This window comes from Schistocerca gregaria, chromosome X (assembly GCF_023897955.1).
Source record: "Schistocerca gregaria isolate iqSchGreg1 chromosome X, iqSchGreg1.2, whole genome shotgun sequence".
NCBI classification, from domain to species: domain Eukaryota; kingdom Metazoa; phylum Arthropoda; class Insecta; order Orthoptera; family Acrididae; genus Schistocerca; species Schistocerca gregaria.
The window spans coordinates 508,426,436-508,448,691 of record NC_064931.1 but is presented as its reverse complement, the minus strand read 5'-3'; the positions used below and the strand labels follow the sequence as shown (position 1 = coordinate 508,448,691).

The following is a 22,256-nucleotide window of genomic DNA, read 5'->3' as shown; positions in this document are numbered from 1 at the left end:
TTACAGCGATGTGGTAACCTGAAGGGTGCAGTTATATTGATGGTAAATGGAATGCAGTAGGCTGGGAGTTATATAATCTCATCTTTTGTGCAGGATGTATATCTAAAACTGGGTATTTATTTTCATTCATTCACTATCACTTCAGGTAACACAAAGTCTAGTTTCACTGCCATAGTGTCACACATGGTTCTCTGCCCTTCGATCAACTTTTCCAATAATAATTTTCTACTGTGATACAGTGGTGTAATGGTGTCTGCTGCCGTTCAAAATCTTCTGCAATTATTATTCTTCAGTTTGCCACATTAATTTCTAGTTCATGAAATTTTATGCTGTTGTTGTTTCAGGGGCATTTGACTTCAAAGTCATAAGTATCCACTGGAATGCAGATATAGATGTAAACTGCAATGTGTTACTTTCACCATTGCTACTGGAATGAAGTCATATATTTCCAGATTGTTATCTTCATATCACCTACGTTCTCATAAGTCAATATACTTCAATATACTTCAATGATATAGTATGTTCCAATTTTCTTTGTATAAAAATAATGATAAGGGTTTATTATTCTGTGAACCATTCATCATCTTTCTGGAGTTTTTTGTATCAAAATTATTATAGACTGTCAACACTAAAAACAAAACAACACTGAAATTAGCATTTATCATAGTAGCTGTTCAGATCATCTCTTCCACTTCTTTTTATGAAATTAGTTACCTTAGGTGCTGAACTGACTCATCTAAATTCAGGAAAATGTAAGTTAGGTAACCCTTTTTACTACTAGTCATTTACAAGTCTGTAGCAATACTGAATGCTTTGGAGAGCCAAGAAAGTACTGAACAATAAACTAAGCTTGTTAAATATACTGAAACACAAAGTTTTAGTAACAATAGTAACAGTCTCCATTAGTTTTTTCTACTCAGTAGAGGAATTTTAATATAAATCAAAAACATTTAGAAGCAATAGACAAATTATTTTTGCCATTTGGTGAAAAACTGAAAAGGCGACAAACAGCTTAACTAAAAAGCAAGCTGTACTGGTAGCAAACACTCAAAGCATGAAATGCAGAAGAAGAAAATCTTATACTTAACTCAAGGAAGAACAAAATAAAAGAGGGTAGAATTATTTCAAAGTTTTAACATTTCACATATTTGAAACATGTACATTAATATACTAAAGCTTTGCATCATATAAGGATTCTGTGCAGCAACAAAATGTATTATTATGAAATAACACATCATTCAGTTAATGTATCTTGATTAAAAATCTGTTTTAAAGAAAAATCTGATTTTCTAAATGAAACAAGAAACTGTATTTTGAATAAGTTACTTAAATCTAAGGAAAAAAATTAAATTAAAACCAATTTCTTGAAATTTATATGTACAGCAAGTAAATCAACATTTTCAAAGCAGTTGCACAGGTCATCCTTCACATTCACACAACGTTACAACTGAATCAGAAAGTGGAGAGAAAGCTAAGCACCAGTTACGTGCAGAAACAGTTTAAAGAGAGAAAGATTATTTTGTAGTTGAAGTTCATCACCGGAGGACAGAATACTGTACTAAAACAAGACATTTCACTTATTCTGTGCATGTTTATTTACAGTGCTTGTCCAAACTCCTATTTACAAGTGTGAGTGATTTTTAACCTTCACCCATAAGCCGTAATTAGGTTTTTGCAAGTCATTCCATACACTTTTCTTTCATTTTACTTAAATTGTAGTATGTTCCCATGAAAGAATGGTCTTCCAATCTGTAGTAACATTATTTACAGAGGTGAAGAAATAATGCCTTAATTCTGTTCAACAATACCCACTTTTAGGCAATGCTGGTACTGGTATGTCAAATTCAGCTAATTTATTTATTCTGAACCGGAGATCAGTCTGAGGTACTTAAAATACATGCACTTCACTTCTGGTAACATGTGACATCCATATTAGCCTCCCTTCCCCCCAACCCCCTCCCCCACAATCTCCCCATAACTCTGTGATTAAAAGAATTTGTTTATTAATTTGGCTGACAATGCATACACCTGTATTCAAATTATTTGAAGCTTGTTTCATGTAATAGTTCAAACTTAACTGACATCTTTCAACAGATGGCTATATGAGGGACCACCATGTGGTGTTTGATAATTATTTGAGGAATTAGCTATACTGACAGAGTCAAGCAGGTGTTTCGTCACAGAAATAGGAAATTCTAATACAATTTACTTCTGTAGGTAATTGTGCAAAGATAATTGTAGAAAGATTCAGCTATATCACTGCCTACTATTATTATCTGATTATTACTGAGCAATATTACCACAGATTTGTAAAACAGTTTCACATGTACTCTTATGGACATGTTACTAAAAAGATAATCTACTCTCCTTTGAAGTGTCTCATATAGTGCTGATGACTAAAATTCCCATCTTTATTTATTATTTATACTTTTAAAATGACTTTCATATCATCAGGCTTTGCACTGTTGTTCTGATGATCAGAAAATGTATTGTGTCCTGTGTGTATTTGAAGGGAAACATGACTAACACACTTTAAGGCTACTCTAGCCTCACATACTCCGAAAGACCTTCCAAATAGGACTGCACATATTACATTCACTGATAATGGTGCTCTGCTGTAACTTTAAGACCAGTCAAAATATTTCTTACTTAGTTTAAGGGAGGCAAATTGTATGCTTCATACATTTACATGCTCAGTATGCAACTATTAACATTGTATGTATCTGTTTGTGTGTGTGGTTTTCTGATATTTCATTTAAACTTTACTAAGCTATGAACTTACAACACACATGCTCTTCAAAGAAGGTATGCTGGATTGTTTGTGTACTATTACTTACCTCGTAAAAAAGCCATGCACTGAATATAACTTGGAAAAAGTTGTAAGCAATCAGTAGATTTTTTAGCTCGAATGGCTTACGATTTTCCATAAGTCTTGGGCCAAGTACTTTTACAATATATACATATGTGAGACAGATTGCAGCAGTAGGGAATGGGCTTGACATTAGGAACCATTTGCTAGTCCTCGGATCTGCAAACATTTTAGAAATGTCAAAATCATGTACATAATCTAATGAAGTCATAATACAACAAAATATTTAACCTGTGAAGTCAGAGAGCATTTCATAACAACACATTATTGTCACAGAATCCATTAGATTACAAGTCCTGGTATGAAGAGTACATTTTCAAGAAATAAAGGCATGCAGTCATAACAACCTGTAGTTTCTTGATGATCCACGATAAGTTTTAAGTGCGGAAATGAGAACGAATATAACACCATTTTTTTGACTGCTTTAAGAAAAGAAGAGAAATAAACTGAAAAATTGGTGTTTACATCTTATTCTAGCTGCAAATGGTTATTAAAATAATTGAACAAAATTTCTGTGAAATATTGCTAACACTGATCATTCGTGTACTTCAACTGCCATTTTTTACTCCAGTGAACAAGGTTGTCTGCAATATCATAGACGGTATGGTACATATTTGTCCATATAGGTGGCCAGATGTACATGAAGCAAAATGGCTGATTATTTGGATTCTCTGTTAGACACGATTTTAAAAGATCTTGTAGTTGAACCCTATTTACAAAAGAGTGTGTATAAACAGCAATTTCATGTGATAATATCTGTGCTTGTGCTCTTCTTTGTGGACTCTGTGACATGCTGTTTAGAATGTGGTTATCTATCTTGGCACAGAGGAAATTCGACTATTGCCCTTGCCTTCAAGTTCTCCAGATCTCTCACACACTGAAAACATCTTGTCATGGAGAGACTGGCATGCCACAACTTATCAGCCTTAACAATTGCCAAGCTGTTTCCTGATCATCTAGAGTGGAGTCTGCAGGGAGAGTGAAGGAAGCACATAGGCTAACATAGGCTACCACTGACAGAGGTGTGGTGTGGAGGCAACGAGCTCCACTTTGTCTAGTGCTGGTATAACACTGGCAGCCATGGGGTGGGTCGCAGTGGGTGGAGGAGGAGAAAAGGGGGGGTGGGTGGGAACAACCAGTCGTGTTTTTCATCACGCACTGTTGGTACTGATTGTTACGTCATATTGTGCATTATGCTAAGCTACGAGAGAAACCGATCACAACTTTTGTTTTGCTAATGCCAGCTACTGTACCGTAGTCATTTTAGTGAGTTATCAGAGCACTGGCAGGCCGAAGTCAATAGACATCTACCAACTTTCGCTGGTCTAAAACTAGGGAGTCCTGGTTCAGGCTGTTGTGTGCAAGTTGCGCAAAAACAGGAATACCATACCCCAGAAACAAATGAGTAAATTTGTTTTCAAAACGATCATTTGGTGACGTGGTTATCATTAATTTCCTGTCTTCACTCTGTAGTTTAACAACTGATCAGAGAATTTGTATTGAATGTTGCTTTTGACGAGTCACCTATGAGTAAAACAAGAATTTACGAGTCGTGTAAATGTTTTGGAAGTCGGGTGTGAAGACGTCGAAGACATTTCCAGCACTCACACTTGAACATGATGTTTGCTCCAGGCGCAGGCAGATGCGATACACAAGTTTCAGCCGTCCAGGCTCTAACCGTCACTAACATTGTTAAAACTCATATAATAATCTCGTACAGCGACGACAGAAGAGAAGGAAGAAGGAGAGGAAGTAGATGAAGACCATCTTGCTTCGGCCGCTGGCAGTTAAGATTCAGTTCTACAAGGCAATCCGAGGGTAATTTTCCGAGGTTCTTCCAATTCATCTAGTATTCACAAATGGAGCTTCCGAAACATGGTTACTTAAGCTTTAACTATGCCAGTTGGCATTAAAAAATAAAAATGAATGAGAATGCAAGAAATCGAGTAACATGATCAGATGTAAAGTTATCTAGACAAATACTGTTATAGATGGCATCAAAGTTAATTTTTTTTAAAAATAAATGGCCAGTAGCATTTTTTGTTTTGTTTATTATGTGTTCATATCCAACAGGAAGGTCTCAGTTCTATCTTTTAATTTTGAGTGTCAACCTAGCGCCATTGCTATACAAAAATATCTCTTGAGAATATTTTGAAGGTCCATTTCCTGTCTTGGTAGGTAAGTTGGATTTAATCATATAGAGATGTAATTTATAATAGACAAATAAAAAAGGCGATATATTAACAATACAGGAAGATGTTCTTTGCGTATACTAATGAAATACGCTTAAATGTTAGGTATCAAAGTAATCTACCTAACTAAATATTAAGTGGACACACGTTTGAAGTAAAGTAAGTGTTGTGTATCTTCTGTAAAATGCGGTTATTGGGGTCAGCTATACTCCGTCCATCATAAGAATAAACCTCATGTAAACATTACGCTATGTATTCTTCCGCGTTTTATGGAACCCCATTGGGATTTCGTTTCACTTGGAGCTGAAGCCAAACTGTCTCGTGTACAGTCTAGTACGATAATGAGGATATGTTTTATGCTGTGCGTGACGCGCACATCGACTCGGCGATTATGCGGGGCAACATCTTTACCGACGCATTTAACTTGGACAGCACTGACCAGGCAAAGGATCCAACTAACCTGTAGTGATGTCAACAGCTGCAATAAAGCAGTAAAAAGAGACGAATAGACAACAATATAGCTTTGAATGTCGTGACAGGCAGATGTCTTGATTTATAAAGCTTTTGACGTCATTGACCATAATGCCCTACTGCAGAAGCTTGACCAATTAGGAATTAGAGGTATATCCAATGAGCGGCTCAAGACATACCTATGTGGTCGCAAACAGGTGGTTGATGTGCAATATATTGACCATAACAAAAGCAGCTACTACTATTCAGGGTATGAAAATGTGAAAGATGGCGTCCCACAAGGATCAGTATTAGGACCCATTCTGTTTCTCCTCTATGTCAATGATCTTATGTACAACAAGTTCTGCCAAACTACCCTCCAATTTGCAGACGATGCAAGCTTGCTTACTAGTGGTAAAACAGAAGAAAAACTAAAAGACTCTGCTATCCACACAATGATCAGTGTGGAACAGTGGTTCAGCTATAACAAACTAATTGTAAACAAAGAAAAGACAGTAGCACTGAACTTCTATAATGTAAAAGGAAGACACCACCCAAACATAGAAATAGAACTTACGGACAGAGTTCTTGAAACTGTTGACAGCACAAAATTTCTGGGACTCTGGCTCCAGAACAACACAAAATGGGAGGTACACATTGAATATTTGCAAAGAAAACTAAGCAAAACCTGTTACACGATATTCATCTTAAAAACTTGCTGCAGCAAAGCCAGCCTGTTAAATGTATACTCCTACTATGCGCATTCTGTAATTAAATATGGCATAATCTTCTGGGGCAATGCAACAACAAATATTAAACTTTTGTGGATGCAAAAGAGAATATTAAGAATTATTGAAGGTGTAAACAATACGAAATCATGCAGACCCTTAATCAAAAAACTGTCAGTTCTTCCTCTTCCTTGCATTTTTATCTACGAAACATCAGTTTTCATCAAACAATATATTGATAGACACCCAGATATCTTATTAAAAATGAAGATATACATGCACACAATACAAGGCAAAAATCTGACCTTCATATGAAACAGGTGAGAACACCATTGTGCCAAAAAGGCACACTACTTACTGGGATAATGATTTTCAGTAATCTACCTAACCATATTAAATCAGCAGGTAAACTCTGTAGTTTTAAGGCTGAAGTAAAGGAGTATTTAATTGATCATTGCTTTTACAGTCTGATAGAATACATAAAAGCCAAACAACAAAAATAAAGATGCATTATGAATAGTCTACTTTGTATGTTGCTTGTAATGTTTATTGTATGTATGAATCTTTGCTAAATTACTTCAATATCTAGTCCTTAGGATTGCAACACAAACTGTATTTTATCTTGTAAATACCTAACCATGTCCTATATCCTTATATATACATTCTATACATGTATGATTTGAAGGACTAAAAAGTAAATAAATAAAAGAAAGCAGGCTAAAATTAACAGACAAAAAACCTGGGCACATACTATACAACTGTTTACCACAATGTATAAAGACATCTGATCGATATTTTCCCTTACAGTGTTAAAGACTATCTTGAAATAAAAAAATTAAATAATGTGTATGTATAATTTTTTATAATGTACTTTAATGAGATTTTCTGTGAATATTCTATAAAATATATGTATACGTACTACCTTTTTGTAACTAGCTATATATATGCAAGATTTATGTAAAAGTGAAAATGCCCAATGTCATTGTAATAGATGATCCACGGACAAATAAAGAATAGAGGAAATAACGGTAAAACTCAGGCGATACCCTTCTTAGGTGAACATAACATGCTCTCGATCTTATCTACCATAGTATTGTACTTATCCCTTGGCTTCAGATCAGTTCTAATGGTTCAGATTGCAGTGTTAAGATGACAACTGTAAAAATGCAGGATTTGTAGGGTGTGCTCGACGCCGTGAAAATTATTGTTTTCCATGTTTCTACAACGCTTATCACTTTGGCTTGTGTGAAACCACATTTGCCCTACAAAACAATGAGCATATTGCAACGAGGAATACTTGATTTTTCATTTTTCTCAAAAAAATTTAATCATGTAATTTTTTCTTAACTTCAACAATCTTTAACCATCTTTTATAAAATATCGATAATTAAGAATGAGTATTTGCAATGAAAACCATAATTTTATATGTGATAGTTAGTTAGTTATGTGTTCCATTGATCAACTTCACGATAACCGTTACAATGTGGAGCGTGTCAAGTGCATAAGAAATGCACACATGAATCGATTTTTTTTAGATTAAAATTCTTATTACCTACCCCATTCCCTTAAATGGCACAAAATGCGTATATTATACCTGTAGATTTATTTATTCCTATTCAAGAATTCTACTATGGTATAGAAGGAATTGTCACAGAGATACGATTTCAGTTTATTTTAGAAACTATTACTGCTATCTGTCAGACATTTCATTTCACCTGGTGATTTATTGAAAAGTTTTACAGCAGCTTATTTTACTCCTTTCTGTGCCAAAGCTAGGTTAAGTAGAGGATAGTGTAAGTCTTTCTTTCTTCTGGTATTGTAATCATGAATGTCACCATTGTTTTTAAACTGGTCCATGTTGTTGAGAAATAATTTCATTACTGAGTAAATGTACTGTGAGGCTGTTGTAAGAATTCCTAATTTTTTAAACAGATGCCTATGAGATGTGCTCCAAGGAGCCCCACACGTTATTCTAACCACTTTCTTTTGAGCAGTGAATATTTTTTACCAAACTCTTGAGTTACCTCAAAATATTATTCTGTATGACATCAGAGAGTGAAAGTATGCAAAGTATGTTAGCTTGCTAATTTATATATCCTCAAAATTAGCAGTTATTCTGATTGTAAAAGTTTCTGAACCTAGTCACTTTTGGAGATCCAGAATATGAATTTTCCAATGAAGATTCTCATCTACATGGACACCAAAAAACTTAGTATTCTCTACCCTGGCTACTGACATCTATTGATATTTTACATTTATTGAAGGAACAGTACTTCTTGCAGTAGAAAATTGGATGTACTGCGTTTTTTCAATGTTCAGAGGAAGCCCATTCACAGAAAACCAAGCAGTAACTTTTTCAAAGACATTATTTGTATCATTTTCTATTGGAGTTTCTTTTACTGGATTAATAATGATGCTTGTATCATCAACAAATAGTGTCAGTTTAGCTTCTTGTTTCAGATAAGAAGGTAGATCATTCACATATATCAAGAACAGAACAGGCCCATGATCGAACCCTGTGGAATACCTAATGTAATTGCAACCCAGTCTGATGAAGTGGGAAACTTCCTTAAGTCACTTAAACTATATGAAGAGACTTACTGCTTCCTGTTCTGAAGATATGATGTTCCATTTATACCATAGAATTGTAATTTCTGTAACATAATGTCATGGTTCACACAATCAAATGCTTTGGATAAGTCACAGAAAATTCCTGTTGGTGACATTCTACAATCTAAAGACTCTATTATGTAGGCAGCGGAATTGTATGTTGTTGTTTCAGTAGAACAGTCTTTTTGAAATCCAAACTCTGATTTACTAAGTATCCGATTACTGCTGCGATGGGTAACCACTCTTGAGACATTACTTTCTCGACGATTTTTGACAATGCTGGCCAGTAATTATTGAGATCTGTGGTGTCCCCTTTTTTGTACAGCGGCTTGACAATAACATATTTTAATTACAGATGTGACTCGTAACATTGTTTTAGTATCTTGCTAGAGATGTCACCTATGTAATTAGAAACTAAATTACGTGCAATTTCCTTGAAAAAATGATGGTTAAGTATGAGTAAATTACCATATATTTGATGAATTTCATATGCAAATGATTTAAGTATTCAAACAAAACAAAATTACAAACCCAACGGGTTTTGCACTGTCGCCCGCTAGCGCACTCCATTATCGCTCAACGACGCCCTCGATTACACCACACATGTAATGGAAATATCTTTCTTATATTTATTACGTGAACTGCTTATCCATTTCAGTTACTGTTTTTAATGTTCACGTAGTCAGACATACTTTTTATTTACATTTTCATCTGAACACTCATCCGATGTTTCTTTGTCTTAGCGTGATTCACGATGTCAGACCTTCAACAATGTCCAGTACCTAAGTTTGATTCACACAACGTACATTCTACAGTGTCTCCACAACCTGTAATAGAGGATAACTCACTTTTTACGAGGGCGTGCAGAAAAGTAATGCCTTCGAATATTTTATGCTGTTGTCAGTATCAGTTGAAGTATTAACGTCATGCATATTACCCTGTCGACTTCCCCGCTTCGTTGCCGCGGCGAATACATTTCTCCTGACGAGAGATCAGTTTATTGATTCTGTTAATGTTGACTGGTTGACTTTGTTCTTTGCTGACGGAGCCATAACCTCACCTCTGCTTGCACCGCTTCGCCACTATCAAAGCGAAGTCCTCGGAAGCGTTCTTTAAGTTTCGGAAACAGATGAAAAGCCTATGGAGCCAAGCAGAGGGTTGCAACGTGCGTAAGCGAAGTGGGGGAAGTCGACCGAGTAACATGCATGGCTGTAAGCCCTCGGTTTGAGAACAGAATAAAAAATTCGGAGCCATTATTTTTCAGCACGCCGTCTTAGTTACGTTACAAGCTTCCATGCTACATGCTACGACTTGGAGCCCTCTAGCGGCAGAGTGTTACAACTTGGTGAGAGAAGTGGGAAAGCTGACCGAGTAAGATGCACGATTGTAATACCTCAATCGATATTGAGAACAGAATTGGACATGGACTCCAAATTCGGAGGCATTACTATTCAGCACGCCCTCGTACTTGTGCAGCAAACTGCAAATCATGCATCCAGTAGCATAAAATGCTTTAGTCGCGGAATCACAAAAAACGGGACGATTGGATACCCTACATCACAGGCGAAGCTTTGTACACCCCCGCGAGTGACTGTCTACCCGGCGGCCTGGGGATCACGCCTTTGGTGGATGAACGATAATGTGGCTGCTACATGATGATGCTCCAACAGACTGCCCTCTTGAGTGTGGAGCAAAAACACTAGAACACACAGAACATTCCCATTGCCTGTTGTGTTCCAAAGGGTCCTTTCAATCATTGAAATCTATTCTTCCGAAGATATTTGATCACCACCTTCAAGTGGTGTACCTCCAGTGGAAAACATTTTCAGCCATCTCTCCACATGACCTTTTTTGCTTCTAATCTTCTCAGGAATCATTTCCTACAATTTGTGCCCATTTAGAAAAATCACCCTGTGTATTTAATTTTACACAGGGTGTTGAGAAATTCCCGTTTAAAACTTCCAGGATATGTAGCATGGAGTGACTACGTATTTTAAACAGGAACCCACGTCCGGAAACGTACCATTTCCGTGTTACAATCATTTCAAAACATGTTGGTAAAGTGACCACTTTTACAAGTAGGCTATTATATTAGCTGTGATCCAGTACATCACTTATTTTACAGTTCTACCTCTTAACAACTAAAGAAATTCCTCGTGTACTCGTTGACGGGTTCTCTTCAACGTCATGCCCCTACAGTCTCTTCCATTACGAGTGTTCGGCGTCTTCTTGGAGCACCACAGTCACGCCTGCGGGCGGTAAAGGTACCCCTTGTATTGTATTGTATTGTATGGAACTGGGGACCTAGAAAAGACGGAGAGGCTTCGTCCTCACCGTAGGCCTCAGTGGTTCACAACCCCACAACATGCTACAGCAGTCCGCTCACTCCACCGCCGCCCCAAACCGAACCCAGGGTTATAGTGCCGTACGGCTCCCAGTGGACCCCCTGGGAACGTCTCACACCAGACGAGCGTAACCCCAAAAGTTTGCGTGGTAGAGTAATTATGGTGTACGCGTACGTGGAGACAGTGTTTGCGCAGCAATCGCCGACATAGTGTAACTGAGGTGGACTAAGGGGAACCAGCCCGCATTCTACGAGGCAGATGGAAAACCGTCTTACAAACCATTCTCAGACTGGCCGGCATACCGGACCTCGACACTAATGCGCCGGGTGGATTCGTGCCGGGGACCGGCACGCCTTCCCGCCCGGAAAGCAGTGTGTTAGACCGCACGGCTAACCGGGCGGGCACGGTATCTTTTTCTCGAAGCCGTTGCTTAATTGGGGCGAAAATGGCACCCAGTGGAGCCATACGTTGCAGATAACGATGTTGATAAAGGCGACGAGCAACTCTTCCATTACCATGAGCTTCGTCATACGGAAATGAAATGAAAAAAATGAAATGAAATGAAGGATCACGTCGTTGTATTCTGCGATTGTATACTCAACCATGTTGCTCTAACAGCCACAGACACATGAATGAGGCTCGAACCAAGTCAGAGCGGGAGGATAGACGTCAAATGACATCAGCCAATCCGATGTAAGCGCACTTCCCCCCCCCCCCCCCCCCCTCCTCACCATGACTACCCTATTGCACATCTATCAAACGAATCGGCTGTTGTCTGCTCAACTCCTCTACAAGCCTTAAAAGTCTGTAGCGGGAACTTCCGAACACCTTGTGTTATTAAAATCATAGGCATCTGCGGTATGTAAATGTGAGGGTGCCAGCAAGTTATTTTGTGGGAGAGGTTAGAGCCACTATCAAACTGTGACCCTTGACTCAGAAACGAATCCTTGATGGGTGCCAGATTTAATATGTAAATTGTGACTTAGTGAAGGAGAATTATAATTAATAAATTTTTCTAATGCTCAAAAATATTCTAAAAACTGCAGCACAATGACAAGTACGAAACCGTAAGCAGTATTAGTATTTTCAACCGCAAACAGCTAACGGCTAATTTTCCCTAGAAAAACTGGGTAGTAGAGCTCTTGAGGCCCAGACCACAGAGACCTGAGGCATGTGCTAGATGGATTAATCGGCTATATGTAGCTACCACAAAGGGCATTCGTCGTATAGTTTGAAACAAACAAGCACAACAGTGCAACACGACATTCACTACCACAATTACTAAAATACTTCACAAAACATTTTTGTTGTTACATCTATAACGTGCTAGCAAACCTGCTCTGAGGAGCTACAAGAATCTCCTGCAATGGGCCTGTCTATATATGCTTCATCACACATTTTGAAACAAGCAAGCACAGCAGACTACAATAACAAAAATCTGCGAAAAAGTGAATAGCATGGAAAGCAATGAAGCCTTTTCGCGCTACATGAAATGCCTAGTGTCTATTCACATTCTTCAGCTGTCGTAAACAGTATAAATTAATAAAAAAAGCTAATAGATGTATTGTATAGTTACCTCCTTGTCTGTCCATTAAGTCCTGGAAATCGTCTATTAAACTGAGGATGGCAGCCATGGTCTCGCGTCAACCTTCCTGCAACAAAGATGTGAACCATTTAGTCTTAATAATATAATGTGTTAATCGTTGAACAGCAAAATTATGTATCCCATTCACCTCTGACTTGTCAACGGATCTACCATTCCTCTAATGAAACCCTCGTGTACCAGTGTTCTGATTGACATAAGTTACAATTAACGAATAATTTGAGTTGTTAAAGAGAATGCGAGTGGCCTAGCAACAAAATAAGTTTGAGCGTCAATGACCAAACCTACCTACTTCTTTTGTCATATACACTGCCACTGCCGACCGCGATATTGCATACTGCCTGGCGGCGTTGTGGACACGTGATAAATCCTGACTCAATAAATATATCGAGGTGCGGTTTTCGCCAAGTTATAGCGGACAATATGGCGAATGTCGTGACGTTCGCAAGTAATTGTTATCGTTTATGATCGCCAAATTACGATACGACTTCATTTTTTCTAATATAACAGGCTGTATACTTTTCTCTGTGGCATTTTGAAGAATCTTCTAAGAGAACTTCAACGACATAACTTGTATGAGACTCGATTAAATAGTATCAAGATAACAGCTCCGCAAACCACTGTCCAGCCGTCAGGAGAAGAGGTCCCACAAAACGTCTGCCCTATTATACCAAATGTAAGTCTAGTACGGTTCTTGTGTTTACCTGTGTGCTTGAAGGTGTGTTCTACTGTTGTAGCAATAAGATAACTTGCTCATACGTCTACTGGGGCCTTCAGAATGTATACGACAGTTGAGAACTATTCGGACAGAAGTGCGGTTGTATGCTGAAGAATATCCAGATCGTGCCAAGCACTGACAATCTGTCTTTGCATACGTTAGACAAAAAAGTTCTAGAAACTGGAAGAGTCGAGAGTAAACTACGCCGAGGAAAAAGAAGAGCAGCCAAAGAAAGAAATGAAACAACTAACATTTTAGCAGCAGTTAACGCACAATCCAAAGTCAATAAGAGGCATCTCAGAAGTCTGAGAGAAATCAACCAAACGGATGCTCTGCAAACACTAAATTCCATCGCATTTCATCCTCTCGACATTTCGCTCCTTCTATAGCTTCATGGCAATGACTTCCAAAATTGGTTACAGTTCTCCGAATGTTATCTACGAAAAGTGCAGTGTCACGCAACATATCTGTGCATAGTTTTGTTGAAGGAAGAAGAATCGTTTACTAACGATGGGCGAGTGAGTCTTCGCAATGCGCACTAATCGTCAGATGAAAATCCACGCTGACTCAAAGAAATGCGTAAGAACAACGCTCTTGGTCTATCAACGCTTGGTAAGTGTTTTTCAAGACGTGCATCATTGTTCCCCGTTTTATTAATGAAAATCTAAATACACTCAAGTATCTCAGGTTCCTAAGATATGCTGCCGCCAAAGTTACTGGAAGACATCCCATAACGCAATCATTGTGGTACCAACATGACGAATGTCCTTCCCATTCCGCACCTATAATGACAGACACTCTTAAGAGAAAATTTAGACATTGGAACAATCGTTCTAAATGGTCTGCACATCCACCAAGCTTAACATTTCTGTAATTTTATCTGTGGCAAAAATTAGCATGAGAGGTCTGTTAGGAAACACCGACGACTCCCGAAAGCACGAAATGCCTAATAATACGGGCCTGTGCTGCCGTTAAGTCCAGATGAAATTCAACATGCAGCATTGTTTTTCCAGAACCACTTTAAAGCGAGTAGCAGTGCTCAGGGTCAACATATTTTGCACTTGATACCACAGCAGTGGTGACAAACACACGAACCATACCTGAGTTATATGCTTGCATACATTTGGTAAAATGGCCAGACATTTGTAGAATCTCTTTTCCTGATGGTGGGACAGTGGTTTCCGGCGCTGTTACCGAAACACTGTTGACCAAGTTCAATGCATATTATGTCACAGAAGTTATCTTAGAAGCTTCTTTCAAATGACGCAGAAAAAAGTACAGTTATTTCAGAAAAAAACAAAGTATGTGTCATAATTTGGCGACGAAATACGATAAAAATTACTTGCCAACTTCTGAAATTCGCCATATTGGAAAGTTGTGGTAAGGTATTATAGGACCAAAGTGTGTGTCTTAATTCGGCGACTCAAAACGACAAAAATTACTTGCGAACTTCTGAAATTCGCCATATTAGAAATTAGGAAATTTGTGGTAAGGTCTTATACGCGCTACTTAATGTAACTTAAACTAACTTACGCTAAGGACAACACACACATCCATGCCCGAGGGAGGACTCGAAGCTCAGACGGGGCGAGCCGCGCGGGCCGTGGCAATACGCCTCAGACCGAGCGGCTACCCTGCGCGTTCACCATTTTGTTCTCTATAACTTGGCGGAAACCGCACGTCGATATAGTTATTATTTCTGACCTCGCCCTGTATAAGCTGAGCAGAGACGAATGAGTTATCCTAGCGACGGTACGGGCCGCAGATGACGAAAACAATCGAAGAAAACGACTTTGACAAAGGGATCCCTTCATGCTTGATGTCTTCTTCGATCGTGATCGCAACTCTCAGCGGGATAATGGTCCTTGCCACAAGACCAGAATAGTGGTACAGTGGTTTGAGGAGCATGTTAGTGAACTCACGTTGATGTCATGGACACAAAATTCACCTGATCATAGCCTGGTGGAACACTTGTGAGGCACTATCGGACACCAGCTCCGTACCCACATAGCACCGGCCCGTAATTTATGGTAATTGCGTGACCTGTGCCTCGATATCTGGTGCCACATACCTCCGGAAACCTAAGAAGGACCTGTCAAATGCAAGCCACGCTAAATCGTTGCTGAATTAGGTTCCAAAGAGGAGTGAATAGGTTAGTAAGCAGGTGGCCATATTGTCTGACTCATCAGTGTAACGATCGGATTGTTAAAACTGAAGGCTACGTAATGGGAATTCTTCACAGACGAATGGAAAAACTGGTAGAAGCCGACCTCGGGAAGTTTCTACTATTTTTTATTTGCTACCAGTTTATACGTAGAAAGTCGTCAATGGAATAGAAGGAGTTGTCATGGAGAAGTGATTTAAGGTAGATTTAAAACTTGCTTTGCTACCTGTCAGACATTTTATGGTATTTGGCAAGTGATAGGAAATTGTTGTTGATTGAACTAACTCCTTTCTGAGACACGGACAGCTTTAACAATGGATAAGAAATATCATTTTTGCCTCTAGTGTTGTAGATATAACATCAGTCAAATTGTGGTCGATTATTTATGAAGAATTTCAATAGCGAATATACACTCCTGGAAATGGAAAAAAGAACACATTGACACCGGTGTGTCAGACCCACCATACTTGCTCCGGACACTGCGAGAGGGCTGTACAAGCAATGATCACACGCACGGCACAGCGGACACACCAGGAACAGCGGTGTTGGCCATCGAATGGAGCTAGCTGCGCAGCATTTGTGCACCGCCGCCGTCAGTGTCAGCCAGTTTGCCGTGGCATACGGAGCTCCATCGCAGTCTTTAACACTGGTAGCATGCCGCGACAGCGTGGACGTGAACCGTATGTGCAGTTGACGGACTTTGAGCGAGGGCGTATAGTGGGCATGCGGGAGGACGGGTGGACGTACCGCCGAATTGCTCAACACGTGGGACGTGAGGTCTCCACAGTACATCGATGTTGTCGCCAGTGGTCGGCGGAAGGTGCACGTGCCCGTCGATCTGGGACCGGACCGCAGCGACGCACGGATGCACGCCAAGACCGTAGGATCCTACGCAGTGCCGTAGGGGACCGCACCGCCACTTCCCAGCAAATTAGGGACACTGTTGCTCCTGGGGTATCGGCGAGGACCATTCGCAACCGTCTCCATGAAGCTGGGCTATGGTCCCGCACACCGTTAGGCCGTCTTCCGCTCACGCCCCAACATCGTGCAGCCCCCCTCCAGTGGTGTCGCGACAGGCGTGAATGGAGGGACGAATGGAGACGTGTCGTCTTCAGCGATGAGAGTCGCTTCTGCCTTGGTGCCAATGATGGTCGTATCCGTGTTTGGCGCCGTGCAGGTGAGCGCCACAATCAGGACTGCATACGACCGAGGCACACAGGGCCAACACCCGGCATCATGGTGTGGGGAGCGATCTCCTACACTGGCCGTACACCTCTGGCGATCGTCGAGGGGACACTGAATAGTGCACGGTACATCCAAACCGTCATCGAACACATCGTTCTACCATTCCTAGACCGGCAAGGGAACTTGCTGTTCCAACAGGACAATGCACGTCCGCATGTATCTCGTGCCACCCAACGTGCTCTAGAAGGTGTAAGTCAACTACCCTGGCCAGCAAGATCTCCGGATCTGTCCCCCATTGAGCATGTTTGGGACTGGATGAAGCGTCGTCTCATGCGGTCTGCACGTCCAGCACGAACGCTGGTCCAAGTGAGGCGCCAGGTGGAAATGGCATGGCAAGCCGTTCCACAGGACTACATCCAGCATCTCTACGATCGTCTCCATGGGAGAATAGCAGCCTGCATTGCTTCGAAAGGTGGATATACATCGTACTAGTGCCGACATTGTGCATGCTCTGTTGCCTGTGTCTATGTGACTGTGGTTGTGTCAGTGTGATCATGTGATGTATCTGACCCCAGGAATGTGTCAATAAAGTTTCCCCTTCCTGGGACAATGAATTCAAGGTGTTCTTATTTCAATTTCCAGGAGTGTATGTATTGTGATAGGGCAGTTAAAATGTCTACCTCCTTGAACAAGTACGTACACAACACCCATGAGCGAGCACCATATATTACTCTTACAGTTCACTTTTGTGCAATGAATTCTTTCTTTTTAAGTAATCAGTCACTCTAGAAAATTAATATATGAGACATTATTGAGCAGAAGTACGCAGAATAAGTCAGGAGACTGATTCGTTAGTTTCCAAGATTAGCAATCACACGAAGAGCAAAAGCAGCTGAACTTTACTATTTGAGAAGCTCAGTACTATGCTTCTTCCAGTTCAAATTTTAATCAAATTCGGAGCATTCTATCGTATTTACTGATACCTGCTCATGTGCTACATGAATTGTTGGCGCGACCCCACTATTTGTTGTACACATCTAAATATAGTGTCTTTTTTCAAAATTTAGGGAGAGTCCATCATCTGAGGATCGCTTTATAATTCTTTATATATATCAATATGGGTGGACCCAATATTGAACCCTGTGGGACTCCCTTTGTGTTTTCTCCCCTGTCACTAAATTTTCTACCGGTTTGACATTGTGTGAATTACTCAGAACAATCTTCCGCATTCTGTTTGTTAAGTTTCAAACAGCTGTGTGTAGAGCCATGAATTCCATAAAACTTGAGTTTTCCTAAGACAGTAACATGAGCTACATAATCAAACGCCTTGGAAAGATCACAAAAAATACCAACTGACGATATATTATTATTTAAGGCTTGTACTGTTTGGCAAGTGAATGTACAAATATCAATCTCGGTCCAGCAGCTCTTCTGGTATCCAGACCGTGATATGATATGCAGATTGTTTCTACTTAAATGTGAGACTACGCTTAGGTACATTACTTTTTCGAATATTTCTGAAAAAGATGTCAGTATGGAAACTGGGCTATTAAGTCTGTCTTGCCATCTTTCTTATGGAGAGTTGTAACAGTTGCATATTTTACCTGTCTGTAAAATTCCCTGTGCAAGAATTCACATTCGCTTGTTCTGAATTCACCTCCTGTTCTGAACTGACATTCTCAAATTATCTTATCCACTCGCTGAACAAGATCATCGGTTGTTACTCGCTTTCTTCCCCGACCGTCTGATCATAAACGTCTGTACGTCCTGCTTCAAAGTTTCAGCACCGTTGTCGGACTTTATTGCCACACATGACAGTTACGTTATGTGGACTGCATGAAATCAAGTGGAACCGCACAAAATAAAGATATCGAATGACAGCATGAATTTCAAACGTGGCATAAGACACTATTGTCCCAGACACGTTTACGTGTTCACTGTGCCCTCAGAACTCGTAAGTGCGACGTGACACGGTCGACGGTAGAGACACTGCGCGACATATCTGCGCAGAGCTTCATTGGACTTTCGCTGTGGTCTTAATTTCGCTACCGATAGGACCTAGAGAAGAAATAGCCCTCATACATGTTTCAGATAAAGTTTTTTTTTTCCTCCGCGTTTAACAAAATAATAGCCGGCCGCGGTGGTCTCGCGGTTCTAGGCGCTCAGTCCGGAATCGTGCGACTGCTACAGTCGCAGGTTCGAATCCTGCCTCGGGCATGGATGTGTGTGATGTCCTTAGGTTAGTTAGGTTTAATTAGTTCTAAGTTCTAGGCGACTGATGACCACAGATGTTAAGTCGCATAGTGCTCAGAGCCATTTGAACAAAATAATAAGTGAAAGGAATATTTATTATAAAGATAAACGCAAGAAACTTTAATATTTCTGTGAAGTTGTGAACCTAGTTTATGTAATTATTTTATCAGATAGTTCCAGCGATGAGTTAAAATGTTTTAAATAGAAGATTACTTTTTCTGTCATGTGGCTGATGCACACTACCTGAAAAAAGAGAAATGAAGCAGGCAGAAAACATGGTCAGGTATCAAGGTATCTTCGTACAAGTACACACCACTTGCGGGGATGTAAATGATTAGAGCTGCCGTTCTCTATGACAGGTAGAACGCCTAGCATGGTACAGTAATGTTGTTCGTGTTTAGTGCTGTTATCAGGCCTGGTAGGGCATATAAGAGTCGTGGACTACTTCAGGTGTTGAATGATTACTGAGAAGGACTAGCGTGAGACGACGTTATCAGCACCTGACAGAGTTTGAAAATGATCTCATCGTAGGGCCTCATTTGGCCAGGTGGTCGAATCGTACAATATCCATATGGCAGTCACCTGACGTTCGACTGCAAGGGAACGTGAGGCCAGGCATATTCATCGTCAACGTTCTGGTCTACATCTGACCACCGAATTGGAGAATCCTCATACTGTGCCGCAAACACATACACTATGTGATCAAAAGTATCCGGACACCCCCAAAAACATACATGTTTCATATTAGGTGGCATTGTGCTGCCACCTACTGCCAGGTACTCCATATTAGCGACCTCAGTAGTCATTAAGACATCACGAGTGAGCAGAACGGGGCGCTCTGTGGAACTCACGGACTTCGAACATGGTGAGGTGACTGGTTGTCACTTGTGTCATAAGTCTGTACGCGACATTTCCACATTCCTAAACATCCCTAGGTCCACTGTTTCCGATGTGATAGTGAAGTGGAAATGTGAACGGACACATATAGCACAAAAGCGTACATCTACATGACTACTCTGCAATTCACATTTAAGTGCTTGGCAGAGGGTTCATCGAACCACAATCATACTATCTCTCTACTATTCCACTCCCGAACAGCGAGCGGGAAAAACGAACACCTAAACCTTTCTGTTCGAGCTCTGATTTCTCTTATTTTATTTTGATGATCATTCCTACCTATGTAGGTTGGGCTCAACAAAATATTTTCGCATTCGGAAGAGAAAGTTGGTGACTGAAATTTCGTAAAAAGCTCTCGCCGCGACGAAAAACGTCTATGCTGTAATGACTTCCATCCCAACTCGTGTATCATATCTGCCACACTCTCTCCTCTATAACGCGATAATACAAAACGAGCTGCCCTTCTTTGCACCCTCTCGATGTCCTCCGTCAATCCCACCTGCTAAGGATCCCACACCGCGCAGCAATATTCTAACAGAGGACGAACGAGTGTAGTGTAAGCTGTCTCTTTAGTGGACTTGTTGCATCTTCTAAGTGTCCTGCCAATGAAACGCAACCTTTGGCTCGCCTTCCCGACAATATTATCTATGTGGTCCTTCCAACTGAAGTTGTTCGTAATTTTAACACCCAGGTACTTAGTTGAATTGACAGCCTTGAGAATTGTACTATTTATCGAGTAATCGAATTCCAACGGATTTCTTTTGGAACTCATGTGGATCATCTCACACTTTTCGTTATTTAGCGTCAACTGCCACCTGACACACCATACAGCAATCTTTTCTAAATCGCTTTGCAGCTGATACTGGTCTTCGGATGACCTTACTAGACGGTAAATTACAGCATCATCTGCGAACAACCTAAGAGAACTGCTCAGATTGTCACCCAGGTCATTTATATAGATCAGGAACAGTAGAGGTCCCAGGACGCTTCCCTGGGGAACACCTGATATCACTTCAGTTTTACTCGATGATTTGCCGTCTATTACTACGAACTGCGACCTTCCTGACAGGAAATCACGAATCCAGTCGCACAACTGAGACGATACCCCATAGCTCCGCAGCTTGATTAGAAGTCGCTTGTGAGGAACGGTGTCAAAAGCTTTCCGGAAATCTAGAAATACGGAATCAACTTGAGATCCCCTGTCGATAGCGGCCATTACTTCGTGCGAATAAAGAGCTAGCTGCGTTGCACAAGAGCGATGTTTTCTGAAGCCATGCTGATTACGTGTCAATAGATCGTTCTCTTCGAGGTGATTCATAATGTTTGAATACAGTATATGCTCCAAAACCCTACTGCAAACCGACGTCAATGATATAGGTCTGTAGTTCGATGGATTACTCCTACTACCCTTCTTGAACACTGGTGCGACCTGCGCAATTTTCCAATCTGTAGGTACAGATCTATCGGTGAGCGAGCGGTTGTATATGAGTGCTAAGTAGGGAGCTATAGTATCAGCGTAATCTGAAAGGAACCTAATCGGTATACAATCTGGACCTGAAGACTTGCCCGTATCAAGCGATTTGAGTTGCTTCGCAACCCCTAAGGTATCTACTTCTAAGAAACTCATGCTAGCAGATGTTCGTGTTTCAAATTCTGGAATATTCCATTCGACTTCCCTGGTGAAGGAATTTCGGAAAACTGCGTTCAATAACTCCGCTTTAGCGGCACAGTCGTCGATAACAGTACCATCGGCACTGCGCAGCGAAGGTATTGACTGCGTCTTGCCGCTTGTGTACTTTACATACGACCAGAATTTTTTCGGATTTTCTACCAAATTTCGAGACAATGTTTCGTTGTGGAACCTATTAAAGGCATCTCGCATCGAAGTACGTGCCAAATTTCGCGCGTCTGTAAATTTTAGCCCATCTTCAGGATTTCGCGTTCTTCTGAACTTCGCATGCTTTTTCCGTTGCCTCTGCAACAGCGTTCGGACCTTTTTTGTGTACCACGGGGGATCCGTTCCATCTCTTACCAATTTATGAGGTATGAATATCTCAATTGCTGTTGCTACTATATCTTTGAATTTGAGCCACATCTCGTCTACATTCGCATAGTCAGTTCGGAAGGAATGGAAATTGTCTTTTAGGAAGGCTTCTAGTGGCACTTTATCCGCTTTTTTAAATAAAATTATTTTGCGTTTGTTTCTGATGGATTTGGAAGAAATGGTATTGAGCCTAGCTAC

General features: G+C 40.4%; 1 protein-coding gene across 3 annotated transcripts in view; it reads right to left on the bottom strand.

The window, feature by feature from the left end:
- LOC126298001 (elongation of very long chain fatty acids protein AAEL008004) overlaps positions 1-22,256 on the bottom strand; it is a 282,289-nt gene that overhangs the window by 42,569 nt on the left and 217,464 nt on the right. For all 3 annotated transcript variants that reach the window (XM_049989319.1, XM_049989320.1, XM_049989318.1), the window contains exons 4-5: positions 12,771-12,846; positions 2,838-3,028 (exon numbers count right to left, since the gene is read on the bottom strand). In XM_049989319.1, the coding sequence (XP_049845276.1) occupies positions 2,838-3,028; positions 12,771-12,828 (249 nt within the window). In that variant the 5' untranslated portion in view covers positions 12,829-12,846. The remainder of the gene's footprint in view (positions 1-2,837; positions 3,029-12,770; positions 12,847-22,256) is intronic.